The 15231-nt window shown below is 50.6% G+C and overlaps 2 protein-coding genes across 2 annotated transcripts in view; one reads left to right on the top strand and one right to left on the bottom strand.

The window, feature by feature from the left end:
• The window catches only part of LOC144132959 (hypoxia-inducible factor 1-alpha-like), a 199867-nt gene that overhangs the window by 59160 nt on the left and 125476 nt on the right, over positions 1–15231 (bottom strand). Inside the window, exon 6 of the mRNA XM_077665722.1 lies at positions 14806–14912. Within this exon, the coding sequence (XP_077521848.1) occupies positions 14806–14912 (107 nt within the window). The remainder of the gene's footprint in view (positions 1–14805; positions 14913–15231) is intronic.
• Mt2 (tRNA (cytosine(38)-C(5))-methyltransferase) lies at positions 10754–14807 on the top strand. The gene is made up of 3 exons (XM_077665726.1): positions 10754–11407; positions 12142–12540; positions 12959–14807. Exons 1-3 carry the CDS (start codon positions 10931–10933, stop codon positions 13232–13234), a joined length of 1152 nt encoding a protein of 383 aa, XP_077521852.1. The 5' UTR covers positions 10754–10930; the 3' UTR covers positions 13235–14807.

Below are 15231 nucleotides of genomic sequence, written 5' to 3'. Positions count from 1 at the left end.
GCCATATCTAAATGGCAACTAATCTCGGAGAATGAGCCGTCATATCTCGGCCAATTTGGTCGAGACGCACGGCAGACGACGTGCGGCAAGAAGAAATAAGAGAGGGGAAGAGAGGTGGCGCGAGCAGACGACTCACCCTGGACTGCGTGGTGGTGTGCGGCGGTCGTCTGCAGCGGTGCCGCCGATTGCGTCGCCCTTTATCAAAGCCTGTCGTCTGCGGTGGTGGCTGTTGTTGAAGCGGCGATTAGGAGAGAAAGAGGGGGGACGATGCAGCAGCCCAGTTGTCGTCGTCAAGTCGGCGGCGCCGGAACAGTTTTATAAGCGTTATCCAATCGGGCCCGACCGCCTTTTTTTCTCGAAGAGCAGGCGGTAGCGAGCAGCAGGGAGCGCGGTGCGGCCGCACTACTTTGGTCACCGCCGACCACCGCTGGGGACGCTATTTCCAGCGCGGGGACCGAAATAACCGCCGCCGCGGGCAGCAGAAACAGCACATCGTCGTCGCCGAGGCACCACCATGGCACACATACAACAAAACGCGCGGCGGCACAGTTGTCGTGTCGGGGCGCTTTGGCTTTTGCCCCCCACAGCCAGCCAGCAAGCCCCTCCCGAAGAAGAGTCCCCTCACACGCGCGTGGCCAACTTGTCGACTCTGCCGCCAGATACCGCCAGGTCAAACTATAAATCAAGCGACGGTGCGCCTCACAGCCGCGGCTCACACACACAACACTGCTCCCGCGGTCCAACGCACGGCTGGCACGGAGACCGGGCGCGAGGTGGCACTAGTAGTAGTAGTAGTAGTCGTCTCGGCCGGGAGATGCAAGCAGAGCGGGCGAAAACAACGCGACGACTTCTTCACTACAACGGCTCGCGGTTTTCTTTTCCGACGTGGCACCACGCGCGTGCCGACCGCTGCCGGTAATCGAGGCTAGCGGAGTGCAGGGGAAAAAAAGAAAAAGAGAGAAAGTACAAAAAAAAAAGTATGCTCTTTCTCCCCCCCTTGCCCGTTTTCCGGGTGGTAAGCGACGACGACACCGGCACAGCCGGCGGCGACAGCGAAGCGCTGCTGATACGACCGGACGATGTCGTTCGTGATCGCGCGGCGCCAGCGCCGCGGCAGCGGACGGCGACGAAACGAAAAGTCAACAAGAACGAGACCGGGAACAAGAAGACCAAGAAGAAGAAAGTGGCCACCACTTCCACAACCACGCCTTCTAGACGCCGGTGAGGGGGGAGATAAGTGGTCGGCAGACGACGTAGTGGCTCTCCCGTAGTCGTGCGAGCCGGCGGAGCAGCGAAGACGAGGCGTGTGACGAGCACGTGGTCGCAACGCGGCGCTGTAACAGCAGCGGCGCTCGTTTTTTCCGCCGGCTTGGGCGCTCGAGCTGAACGCTGCTGACGTCGTAGAGAGAGAGGGCGCGTCGTCGTAGTCGACGTTCGCCGCCCCGAGGCGATGAAATAACAAGCGGGAAAAAAGCGGGCCGCCGCGCTCCAGCATAAAGGGGTAGGCCGGCGGCAGCCCGAGAGCGGAACTCCCCCACCACCCTCACCAGCTTCTCTCCCTGCTCTTTCACCTCTCGCCGCGCCGCCGAGCCTGCATCCCTCCGGTGGAGACCTGTGTGCGCCGCCCGCAGCGCGGCACTCTCGCTCCCAGAAAAGCGTGGCCTCCGAGATCGGCGTTTGCGGTTGGCATGAGCAGCAGCACGCGGGTAGCAGACGACGCGCATATGGGGCCACATCAGCGACTGCAGTATGTTTCGTGCCGCTGCTTACAATATGACGAGAAAACTGGCGCTGCGATCGTTCATTCACCGAGCGAGTGATGAGCGCGCGTTTTTATTGCTTCATCATGAACTAATCACGCGCGAAACATGTACGTACATACTTATTATAGTGTAAATAGTTTTTGTGTATATTACCTCTCCCCTCCCCCTATTCTCTCTTCCTGTCCCCTCACCTCTTTCATTTCATTTGGACATTCTGCCTGCTAGCCTTTATTTCCGCTGCCCCAAACTCAGGTGCTTCAGTATCGACGGCAGATGCCGGGGCTAGCAAAAATCTTTTGCTTCCTTTTTATTATTATTTTAATAAAAACCACTTACTGCTATTCAGTTATCGGTTCGAAAGGTGGGTTCAGCCGCGCAAGCTTCACCTTTTCGTAGAAGCAAGCCCGTCATAAGTGCCCATCAGAAATTCACAAATATCTGAAAATTCGTGACGGCAATAGGCATACTACAGTCGTCGCGTTATGAATCGATGCGCAGTTATATGATTCTGCAGCCGAATCCGCGTTTTCCAGCAAACTCTAATAGAAAAAAATACGAAGCGATGTTTAGAAATACGTAAAGATGGCGGCTGAGAAACTCCATGCGCGACTGTAAAACAAAAAAAAAGACAGAAAGAAAACACCGGAGGACAGGGGAGCACAGCCTCGGTTTTTGATCGACGATCGAACGAAGCACAGTCACGAGAAACGAATAAAGAGCGATTCAGCGCGGTTTACTAGAGGGGGGGGGGGGGGGGGGGGGGGTTCGAAGTCTTATGGCGAATTCCACCGGTCGATGTGGAGCGGGATATCAATCCCCGCCAGAGCGCCCGAATCCCGCGCAAAAGCAACCCAACCCTGATCGACCAGAGGAATGCAAACATGCTCCGACTATAGGAGACTGGCTTCCGGGTGATGTCATGAGCAAACCGCTAGCAGAATTTGAGCCCGACATCAACCCCTCACATATGCGTTTTCATTGAAACAGAGCTATCGTGTCCTGCAATCAATTACTGAGCTGGACCACATTCTGATAGGCCTTATGGCCATTGATAACCAGCCTCCCGCTTACAGGAATGAACACACACACACACACACACCTATGAACGAGAGCCCATTTATCCGCGGTGGCTCAGTGGTTATGGCGCCCGGCTGCTGGCCCGAAAGACGCGGGTTCGATCCCGGCCGCGGCGGTCGAATTTCGATAGAGGCGAAATTCTAGAGGCCCATGTGCTGTGCGATGTCAGTGCACGTTAAAGAACCCCAGGTGGTCGAAATTTCCGGAGCCCTTCACTACAGCGTCCTCATAGCCTGAGTCGCTTTGGGACGTTAAACCCACGTAAACGAAACTATTTATCCAACCGATTAGTTATGAGCTACGACGCCGACAGGATTCGCTGATTTTCCACCATTTGTTAAGGGGTGCTTCAGGAAGCGTTCTTTCCTAAAAAAAAAAAAAACAACAACCTCGCAGGGTAGTATGTACGGCTCATCAATGTTGCTACTACCATTTGAGCTAGTGTGTAATCAATCCCCAAACTAATCGAGCGAGAACCGGACGACACGATATCATTTATTAAAATATAACGTATGCAGGTTATATCTGGCTATGTGTCGAACAGCGATGAAAACAGGCAAACTTGGAATGGGCATTCCGGAGTTTCGGCGAAATACGATTCTGCTCAGCGGATCACGATAGACCCAATCCAGACTGTATCGATCAGTGCAACACAATCTCCGCCGAGGTGCAGGCAGAGTTATTCCTGGTCGACCAGTAAAAATCGCCATTAGAATTCCCTTATTCAACCAACGCACGCTTATCGCGGACTGATAGGAGCTGTAATAGCAATAATCTTCGGTAAACACGACAGGCAAACTTGTATCCAGCCGCTTATCTTAAACGAGCCTCACTGCGTTATTGCGGCCAACCAAAGGGAACTCCAGCGCCTGCAATCCCCTCCAGCCGCATACACCTGAACACGTGCCAACTAGGCCTGACAAATCATCCGACTGCGAAACTCCACGCGTGCGGGCACGCTCAACTTTCGCCATACTCGTGCTCTGGAATGCGCCAAAATGCAAACGTATACTATATACCAACACGGACGCAGCTTTCGCGTGACGCATTTGGGCAGCCCCCTCTCATTTGGCGTTTTCATCAAACGGAAACGAGAAGCCCTCAACGATGCATGACTCAGAGGCTAAGGTGCATGTGCGGCTGAACGCGAGGTAGCAGGATCGAATCCCAGTCATGCTGGCCCCACTTCGATGGGAAGCGAATTGTAAAGACGCATGTGTGCTCTGCGATGTCAGCGCCCGAAATATACCGGGAGCCTTTCAGCTACGGCGTTCGTCACGGGGCCTTGTACAGTTTCTGAACGCTAAACCCCTCATCCATGCCAACATGCCACGAAACGCATACATAAAACAATTACACAACAGGACGAGCTGGACAAATGCGTACCAATGCGGGCCTCCGGGCACACGATGGTTAGGCATCAAACCTTCGGGCACGGTTATACCCAACTTTTGGGCCCTGTGGGCATGGGCACAAAATCTTCGGTCCCTTAAGCCATGGGCACGGTGCTAGCCATGGGCACCAAACTTTCGGACCATTTGGTCGTGGCGCCAAACCTTCGGACCCTCTGGGCATGAGCACCAAACCTCCGGGCTCTCCCCTTACAAAAATTTCTTCAGACAGTCTACAGACTGTCCATAGACTTCCTTCTATAAAGTCTATAGACAAACCCTAGAGAACAGTCTATAGGCAATACAAATCCTATAGAAGGACTGTAGACAATTTATAGATTTATGGTCATACACTTTTAGTAGACTTTTGTCTACATACTATGAATAGACAAAAAGAAATATCTATAGGAAGACAATAGGGTCTATAAGAAGTCTATAGACTGTGTATAGACAATTTTTTGTCAGGGTCGAGTATGGATGGGCAGCAAACCTTCGGGCACCACGCGAGGCAAACGCAGCCACACCGGATCACCCACCGACGCTCTTGAAATCTGCCCAGACGTGTGCAAAGCAAGCGCAAGTGCGGAATCAAGTTACGTGTCACGCTGGGTGCGGCCGCTGTTAGCGACCTGCTATCGGCCGAGTGCACGCGCCGAAGTCGTTCGCCCCCAAAGCAGCTCGATATATAGATACGCGTAGCGAGAGGCGTTCGAGAGCGGACACTCACGGATGTCCCGCGCATGGCTCTGCGATTGCCGCCATTCGCGAAACAATTAAAGGCGTTGCGGAAGGGTGCGCCGAAGTCAAGTGTCCGCGCACAGCCAGCTTGCACGGAACTTTCACAACTTTCATTCAACGCAGCGTAGGAAGGGCACAAAGAACTCAGTGCTGCCGTGTAGCACAGTGCACCGAGAGCGAATTTCCCCGCCTACGGATGCAGTGCCTGCGAACGCGCAAAATGCGCAACTGCAAAGCGCGCCATCGAGGATCGACGAGGCGGATGATGCAGATCAAGCTAACCTTCTGCAAGCGCACTGCCGTCAATGTAAGTACATCTATACGTGTCTGCAGTTGCCGCTTGATTCTATTCAATACCTAAGCAGTGAAGAATATCCGAGAAGACAGATTAGCGCCATTCATTGCCGCCGCGGTGGCTCTGTGGTTACGGCGTTCGGCCGCTGACCAGAAAGACACGGGTTCGATACCGGCCGCGGAGGTCGAATTTCGATACAGGCGAAACGCTAGATGCCCGTGTACTGTGCGATGTCAGTGCACGTTAAAGAACCTCAGGTGGTGGAAATCTCCAGAGCCCTTCACTACGGCGTCCCTTACAGCCTGAGTCGCTTTGGGGCGTTAAACACCCCATAAACCAAACCAAACGCCATTCATTGCTCGTGGGGGTCACACACGCATGCAAGCAAATCCTCTTCTGTCTACTTAACCAGGCAAGTTATAACGAGTTGTCATCTGCGCTCTGTTATTGGCAGAACCCAGCTTTAGCACCGCTTTCGTTACCAAAAAGAGAGCAACGGTAAAAAAAAAAAAGGAGGTGGGGGGGGTGCTGTAGCGTAAGAGCGGCATGAATGTACCGTGACGCGAACACAACAACGTGGCTATAGATTTCACCGTATATACTGCCGCGCTGGGCTTGAACACAGCAACGAGTCTGCCAACTCATGCAGTGAGACACGTGCAGGAAGCACGATATGCAGGGCGAGGGTGTGTACGTGGCGGGAAAAAAAGACGAAAAAGAGAAGAAAATAAGAAAGGCGGCGTCGTGCCACGGACTACCGCGGACGCATCAACCGGCGGCGCCGTTTCGCAAATCTGTGCGGCGGCGCATCGCCGCTAAAACCTCGGGTGTTGCGCAGACGTCGCACACGCAGGGAGGGAAGGCTTGGAGCGATTCCAGCTCTCCCCGTTCATTGCATGCCGGGCCTGCGCCCTGAATGGAATAAGGCCGCTGGGGCCGGCGAACGACTCGCCAGCGGGCGAATTTCTTGGCCAGCGCAGGAATGGCGACGGAATGACAAAAAAAAAAAAGAAGAGGGGAAGGAGCGGGGTGGGGGGGGGGGGGGGGGGGGGGGGGGCAGACAGGCTTCGTCTTGAACTCTGGGTGCCATAAAGAGACTACGCAACAGCGACTGGCATGTTCGGGCAAGAAAACACGCGCTTATTTCTGAACCAGGATAACCATCTAATTCCGGCTGCCGTTTACTCTCGAATACCGCGGGGAGAAGCCCGACGGGCTGACAGCCTTTTTTTCAAACTCGGGGTATATAAGGGGAGGAAAAACAGACATAATGGCAGACGCTTACATGGAGAGAGATATGTGTGCGAGCCTCTAACGCAACTTATAGCTAGCGAAGAGTCGGGTACCGTTTTAGCTAAAGAACTGACGAGTTGCACCCGCGTGTCCTCTAATTAATTTAACCAACACATCCGACTATAAACGTTCACCTCTAACCGCGTGCTCGCTACCAATGCGCCTAGCTGTCTATCTTTCGTCTCGCTTCACGAATCCGTACAAACGGAAAGACGCAAATCGAGACGGAGCTAAGGAACGACACGCAACAATGTAGGCCTAGCTTTTTAATTGAAATTTTTAAAAAAAACGGTAAAACTGGAAACATCCACAAAAGCTCTTTCAAATTCCACAAAACGAGGGGACACTGTCTAGACCGCGTCAAGCCGCAAAGTCAGCCAGCCATTTGTGAGAAAAGGTATACGCTGGAGTTAACGACTGCGCTTTTTATAAAACATCAGCAAAACAAATGAAGAACTGAAGAACGAATGAAGACTGCCCAACCATGTCCGAGCACAGATGCATAAAGTTTCTCAAGTTTTTTTTTTCCCCCGAGGTTCTCGGTGTACAAAAAGGCAGCCGGCAGATTGAATAAATACATAAAAAAAGTAATGCAAGGTTCCCGTAATCTGCTGAGGCAAACGTGCTATATAAAAAGAAGCGAGCAGTGTATATACAACGTAGGTGCGTCTAGGCATGAGCGCGCCAGACGGAGATGAGAAAGGTTTCCATCCGGCTATGTGGCTTCATTCCTTCTGACGACGGGCACAGAGATCCCCCCCCCCCCCCCCCCCCAAAAAAAAAAGGGCATCCACTTAAATGAGTATGCTCAACGAAACGCAAGCGAATTTCGCCTCGCCGGAATACGGACTGCATTGTCATCACGGTTGCTGCAAAGCTCCCCCGCTTCAACACCGCATAAGCGTAGCGACTACAGCAGCACCAAAAACGCGATTCCTCTAAACCAGTTGCGTTTAGGCGGAGACGCACCATCAAATGGCCTCGTATATTTCCTCAGAAATCCCTCGGAATGAAACTGGATGCGCGCACGCAAAAGCGGCGCTCAGTCGCCGCCATGACATATAAAGTACGTTTGTGAACTGTGGCTTCCGTTTTCAACTGTCCATCGCGCGCGGTTGAGAAAAAAAAGCGGACGCTAGGCTTGGTGCAGACAGATTTTCTTCGAGAGAGTCGGTTAGCGCGGCTTCCTCTGCTCATAACCCCAACCAAACCAAGCCTATATCTTTCTTTTAATTTTTCTTGCCTGCACTCCTCGGTTATATATACCAGAGTCCTTCAATAGCGGTTGTACTCGTTTGCAGCCAGTAGTTGCCGAGATATCGAGCGAGCTTGGCTAGCACGACTGCATGCCCTTTGTGAGGTCATACATTTTGCAGTAAGCAGCTACAAGTGCATGCTACACTATTAGTGATGGTGATTATGAATTTTTATGGCGCGAGGGCATCTACGGCCAAAGAGCGCCATGGCACAAGGCATTTTTCATTTCTCAAGTTGGGGTCAGAGACCCATTTACCAAGCATTTCGCCCTAAAGAAGCCGAGAAGCAGACCAATAATAATAATTGGTTTTTTGGGGAAAGGAAATGGCGCAGTATCTGTCTCATATATCGTTGGACACCTGAACCGCGCCGTAAGGGAAGGGATAAAGGAGGGATTGAAAGAAGAAAGGAAGAGAGAGGTGCCGTAGTGGAGGGCTCCGGAATAATTTCGACCACCTGGGGATCTTTAACGTGCACTGACATCGCACAGCACACGGGCGCCTTAGCGTTTTTCCTCCATAAAAACGCAGCCGCCGCGGTCGGGCTCGAACCCGGGAACTCCGGATCAGTAGTAGAGCGCCCTAACCACTGAGCCACCGCGGCGGGGCGCAGACCAGGGGAAAGCTTGTTTTTTTTTTTTTTTAACCAAGGGAACGGAGCAGCGCAAAGACAAGCAATCACACAAGAAGGACAAGAAAGCGCTCCTCCGTTCCCTTGGTTAAAAAATGCACCAACTAGCCCAAATAGAAGTTTTACGGAAAGCTTGTACCCATTGTATCGCTGGTGGGTACCCGGCGGCACTGGGGATCGAACCCCGCACCTCCCGCATGCTCAACCACTTGGCCACCGCTGCGTTGCACTGTGCTATTATATATTAAAAAACACACACTGCTAGCAGGAAATACTTTTTGCAGTAAGCAGCCACACGAACATAATATACTGTCATGTTATTAAAGACAAACTGATGGCTGCTCCATCAAATGTTTGTTCTAAGTGAAGTTCGAGTGTTCGGTTTTTTGCGGCCCCGATGGCCCGCTTCTCCTTTTTTTGTATGTTTATTTACAGCAGAATAAGGCCCACTTATTGTTGAGAAATTTACAGCAAAAGTTGGAATAACTTTTTTCCGTGATACACTACTGAAGCTCAGAGATCCAGGGAAAAAAGAACTTCGACGTACGCATCAACGCAGTTGGAGGAAAAGGCGTGTGGCAGTGATACTAGTCTTTAATATGTGGTCTTTCTACAGCAAAAAAAAAAAAAAGGCTGCGCTTCCGGTGAAGGTACCCTGTTTGTCAACGAGGATATCTATACGGATAAAGACCAACTTCATTCTACCTTCACTGCCCCATTAAAGAAGAACAGACACGCGCACGAGCAAAGTTTACTTTGTCGCAGCATACGTCCTCTCGATTCTCCGACACGCAGAAGTATAGTAACCAATTCTTCGTTACGGCAAACCGCGACACACGATACAGGACCGGTTTTAGACGTGTACAGAGAAAGAGAGATCGACGATACCGATCAGCGTTCGACGGGCAATAACTGATTGTCAAACGACGGCGCACAGCCGCTCTTCACGGCATATAGAGGAAGAGAGAGAGAGAGCTTTTACGAGAAGTGCCCAGGGGGAGAAGGAAAGCAGAAACGAGCATCTCCCGCGTACAAGTCTAAATAACAATAATAAAAAAGACAACTGCGTGGGGAGCAAGACGGAGAGCTTTCACTCGCGCTTTCCCTTCTCTGGTAGACTGTGACGTCAACGCTCTGACGTCAGCGCGGAAGGTTTTTCATCGGCAGACCCTTCTCTTCACTCGACGGTTGCGCGCCCCGCGTCGCTGGAAAGTGCTCCAACCGGGGAAGCGATGACTGGCGCCCGACTTGTGACGAGGAAAAGGGCTTTGTAAAAAAAAAAAAAAAAAAGCGGATAGTACGTGAAGATGATTGCTGACGAACGTGATCATAATACTCGAAGCTGTAGACGAACTCGCATAAAAGGCGCTTCCATGCGCATTCCAAACACTATCGTTCACATCAAGACGAAGAACACTATGACCTGCATTTCTGTCTTTCCACGCGCTTGGCAACTATAAGAGGTGCTCCTGTTTCGCGATTGCTACACGATGGATATTTCTATAAATCCATACATAAATCACCACAGTTGCAGAATCAACGATTCACGTTTACGAAAATTTTAATCGAGGAAATGCTCCGTGATGCATTGCCGGAGCGGATATTTGAAAGGGGAAAAAAAAAAAAGCATGCGATACAAAAAGCGCTTTATTAAGCCACCCTTTCACATTTGCTAGCACTGGACACGTACGAACGAAGCGGCGTGTGCACACTCAACACAAACGTTGCTCGAAACGAACAGGCGTTGCCGCCGCAGAAATCGTTGCGCTCCTCACACGATGCCTTTCTCTCCTGCGTACATACATTGGATTAAAATGGGCGTTACTCCGCAAGCATGCGAGCAACCCCAACATTGCTGAGCGGATTTGCGTGCGGGAAGAGCTAAGTTTAGACCCCCTCCCCGTCCCATCACCCATACTCAAAAAAAAAATTATTTAATAAAGCTTTCGTAACAAAACAAAATAATAGCACAGAGAGAGAGAGTCGACAGGAGGAAAGAAACGGGCGTGCGCATGGGTGTGAGGAACGGCTGAGCGAAGAATCGAGCGACCGAAGGAAAACCGGATTGACGTAGAAGTGGAGCTGCGGGCGAGCGCTGCTACATTGGCGCTATTTCAATTGACCAGGCTCCACGCGGCGCCACGTATCCGCTATCTAAAAGCACTGTACTAAAAGTAAAGCAAGAAGAAAAAAATCGTCTCTCGACAATCACGTGTCGCCATCTCGCGGGAAAGACGCCAACGACGGCGGCGCACTGAGCGCCATCCTGCGACACCGCTTGGAAAGAGAAAGACAAACAGCGACGCGACACGGAAAGCGACAGCCATTTTTGCCAAGACCGTGTTTTCGCGGCAACGTGCAGGGAGGAACAGGATTTTAAGCGTGAGATCGGATGCCACGACAGTTTTTAACGTCTGTCGACGTGTTACAAAGGCTCTGCAGCGAAGTTCACGAATGAAACAGTAGGAACCAGCGCGAATCGAAGCATGGGCGATACATCGACGGGTGTGCCAACTGTGCTTCGAGGAGCAGACGACGCGAACTGCGCTCGTGGAAGCGACGACGACGGGAAGCTACGAGTTCTCGAGCTCTACAGCGGCATCGGAGGAATGCACTTCGCCTGCCGGCCCGATCGGACACGAATCGCCGCGGCCGTGGACGTGAACACGACGGCCAATTCCGTGTACGCGTTCAACTTCCCCGAGACGCGGCTGCTGCAGCGGAACGTGCAGTCCCTGAGCGCCCGCGAACTGGACGCGCTCGAGATCGACCTGGTGACGATGAGCCCGCCGTGCCAGCCGTTCACGCGGCAGGGCCTGCAGCGCGACTCCCGGGACCCGAGGTCGTCGTCGCTGTTCGCTTTCCTCGAGGTTCTGCCCAGGCTGAAGCGCAAGCCCAAGTACCTGCTGCTGGAGAACGTCAAGGGCTTCGAGACGTCCGCCACGCACGCTGCTCTCGCTCAGGTAAGCGTAACGCGCGGGCGTTGGCAGCAGCGCTAGAACGAGGGTCCCGAGCACACCACGGCGAAGCGTTGTATCTCCGCAATAAACTTGCAAAGCGAGTATTTTACCGTGTGCACCTCGTGACAAGCCGACAATGAAAATGCTTGGTTATGTAAACAATTTTTTTTATCTTTGCAACCGGCACTCAGGGGGAGACACAAAAACATATTTTGGGGGGCCCTCCAAAAGGACAGGCATATTTGCCTACAGAAACGGGAGTTCCGGGCCTCTAGACCCCATTCCTTTCATTACAAGCACATGTATACACCTTTATTTTGTGAGATAAGTGCCTTCAATAAGGCTGTCTGTATCTCCCAAATTCTCAGCTGAATTACAGCCATCATTGTTATCACCAGAGGACACTTTTGCACTGTATCTGTTTGGCATGAATTGAGTCATGTTGGCTAAGCTAGTAACAACGTGGGTTGTTATGTGCTGTGATCAGTCTGAACTAAGTGCAACATGATTATTACACCATGTGTGGTAGTTCTCACCAATTCTTCAGCACTGGTTTTTGTTCATAAACAAATTAAAACTAGGGAGCCACTTTTGAATGGTCTGAAGGTGCCTTGCACGGCTTACTCAATATAAATAATAGCTGGAATTCATTTTGGTGTCTTCTTCAAAGAACAGAGACAGTGAACACAATGCTTAAAGGTACGCACTGTGGTGAATGAAGCTCACTTGAATTACAGGCCCTTGAAGACAGTGGCTACCACGTCCACCGTTACCTGCTGTCGCCAACCCAGTTCGGAGTCCCAAACTCACGGCTACGCTTTTACAGTCTTGCCAAACTGCGCCCAGCAGAGTTCAGAGACTGTTGCCAAGACGAGAATGGCATCTGCTCTGGTACTTGCTCGGAGAAGCCACCTATTGGATCGCAAGGCACGGGGCCACCTCAGTGTTTGTCCGATTTTCTGCACCTCACCGACAGACAGGAATCAACAGATGGAGCGAGCTACCTCCTTCCGGACAAAGTCCTCTCCAGATTCTCACTCATCCTGGACATTGTCGAGCCCTCATCAACAAACACGTGCTGCTTCACAAAAGGCTACGGCCACTACATCGAAGGAACAGGATCTGTCCTGCTTCAGGTGCTGTGCATTCAGACGCATCTTTTCTTTTTAAATTGTAACTTCTGGTGCTGTTAGGCAACTTGTCCAGCATTGGTAAATGCTAATGCAACCATCATTATGCCTCCTAGAGGTGGACACTGTATGAATACGTGCATAATTTGTTTGCCAGTTAGTCCCCAATGACGCCGGGTCATATTTCTTGATATAGCACTTCTGATGACATGACACATGCTTATGTTTAGGCAAAAGTTCCACATCAGTGTATTCAAAAGCAAAGGCATTTGAGCGGATTCTCTATAGGCCTGGCTTCTGATTTGTAAGCACCAATTTCTAGCATCTAGTCTCGGAGCAAATACGAAGTACAATGACTACATTTTTTCTTTGCGCATTAGCCTAAGAGTGATTCTGATCTGCACTCTGCCATGACACAACGCAGGCCCCAACAAATGCCATGCATGAAGCCTACCGGGAGGTGCCACCGAAGGAGGCAGTGCCACCACAAGTCCTGGAGAAACTACGAGCCCTGCGTATGCGTTACTTCACGCCGCAAGAGGTGGCCCAGCTCATGTGTTTCCCTGAATCCTTCGCCTTTCCACCCGATTTGAAACCGAGGCACCAGTACCAGCTGCTAGGAAACAGTGTCAACGTTCGTGTTGTACGCTGTCTTCTCGACTACTTGTTGGACGACACACATGGAGTATTGGACACATGACAGACGGCGAGTGCTGTACGTGACAAGGTTCTGCAGCCTTGTGAAATAAGGCTCAGTTCGCTGTGCAAAAAATGCTGCTTGTATGAAGTGTGATCTAATACCTCCAGTAGGTAGACTGATGCCAGAGTGCCACCTTTAGGCTGAAATCCATCAGTGATGAAGAATCATCTGCACTGCCATCATCTTCAGCCTATCTGTGTCCACTGCAGGGCTTGGGCCTCTGCCATACCACTCACATTAACCCTGTCCTGTGCCAGCTGGAACCGCTCTACCCCTGCAAACTCTCAAATCTCATCTGCCCCGCCTGACTCTCTGCCGCCCCTAGCTACGTTTCTCGTCTGTACCACGTAACACTTGATGTGACACTCAAGGTATCACATTTTGTTTGGTCAGATCTCACTCAAAGCTCAGCAGCAGTTTACTTTCTTGTTTTAACACTTATGACAGTAATGAATCAAGGGATACTGGTGATGCTGCATGTCTGCTTGTGGGCCTAACTGTCCACTAGGCAGCAAGGGGGACGAGTTACTATGTTGCAGTGAAGAGGATTACAGTGAGAGGCAAAAGCCAGTTTCCTACAGTCCCAGTTATCAAGCAAAAAGAGAGTAAGGAACTCCACAGGCAGAGAACAGCAGCAAGTTTCTCACACTTCAGTCCGAGTGAGGCAAATTATCGATGGCTGCCTATTTTTTTTTACTTGCAGTCATGCGTTAGGGAAAGTTTAAACTGAAAAATTTAGGACAAAAGTCTCTGGCCTGTTCTAGCAGTGGCAAAGAAGATTAAACTACAACCAATCCTGAAAAGCGGTTTCCAAATGCCTAGAAGCTAACTTGACTTTGCACAATTAAAACTCACTAACAATACTGTGTAATGACTCCAGGTGCTTGGCCTAACTAGTAAACCAACTGTTGCTCGTGGCGACAAGCAATCACATTCTGGAAGTTCATGCAGCATTAAATTCTACTGGATTTTTTTACTGTGCCATAAGACTTCCACGCGTTACCTCTGTGCGCATTTCAAATGAAATGAGCGAGCAGTTTTGAAAGAACGGTTTTCTGTCCTCTTGCGCTCAATATGCACATCCGAACTGAATCAACTGACGTTTCCACTTTATTGTAAATCAATGCGCCTTCACATAGTGCACCCGACAACCACAAGAATTCAGTATACTTTGTTCTTTGCACCAATTTTCAGCACCACTGGACCCACACTGCTTCGAGAACTGAGCTCCTACCTCACATTGTGCCTGGTACCTCATACTGAGCGAGATAGTGCATTACTAGTTACTAGGATGGTGGCCAATATGCTATTGATAATTAGGCTACTATAAAAGTATTCAAATTACTGGTTGTGCTGCCACGCGTGGCTAACTGATTAACTCATTTTAAGATTCCAGCGATTCAACATGATGGCGCGTTGCTCCTTCTTCCTATTAGTCGGTGGTCGGCAACCAAACATCGAAGGCACAAGTAAGCACTTGTGATTTTGTTCAGCAGAGTGCTTGGTCTTCGCAGCTTGCCACCTGTGGGGATAAGCTGAGCGTTGTCCATATAAAGCATGCATTCACTCACGTGTTTTGAAGTCTTGCTGCAGACGCAGGACGTCCCTTGGGTCGAAGTAAGAGTAGACGGACTTCCCTAACAGCTCTTCAGATGCATAGCCAAGGAATGTCTCTGTCCTGCAAGAGAAACCAGTACATGTGTTCACACAATTGCTGGTAATTACGGCGACTGCACGAAGGACAATAAAGAATTTAACTGTTCCGTACCAAGCAGAATAATTAATATTCCATGGCAACACATGTTCAGTAACTTGCTGACAATGGTACCAATTTCTCGACTTTGTGATTAAATCGGCAGGTGTTAATGAGCTATGCTCACTATATTCAGTGATACATGCAAGGGTGATGTTCTGCATTACCTTCTTCATGTGAAAATACTGTGAGAAAACAGATGAGCTATACGAACCGCAACATAGCATAGTAGAACATTTGGAAA

The sequence above is a fragment of the Amblyomma americanum genome, chromosome 5, assembly GCF_052857255.1.
Source record: "Amblyomma americanum isolate KBUSLIRL-KWMA chromosome 5, ASM5285725v1, whole genome shotgun sequence".
In the NCBI taxonomy this organism is placed as follows: domain Eukaryota; kingdom Metazoa; phylum Arthropoda; class Arachnida; order Ixodida; family Ixodidae; genus Amblyomma; species Amblyomma americanum.
Note: the sequence above shows the minus strand (reverse complement) of the source record. Positions and strands in the feature narration are given on the sequence as shown.

Bases quoted from the DNA above. Each gene is read 5' to 3' on its own strand.
- Mt2 (XM_077665726.1), top strand. From the start codon at position 10,931: ATGGGCGATACATCGACGGGTGTGCCAACTGTGCTTCGAGGAGCAGAC. The intron at 11,408-12,141 runs GTAAGCGTAACG...CTTGAATTACAG, and splicing joins CGCACGCTGCTCTCGCTCAG to GCCCTTGAAGACAGTGGCTA. The intron at 12,541-12,958 runs GTGCTGTGCATT...GACACAACGCAG, and splicing joins CAGGATCTGTCCTGCTTCAG to GCCCCAACAAATGCCATGCA.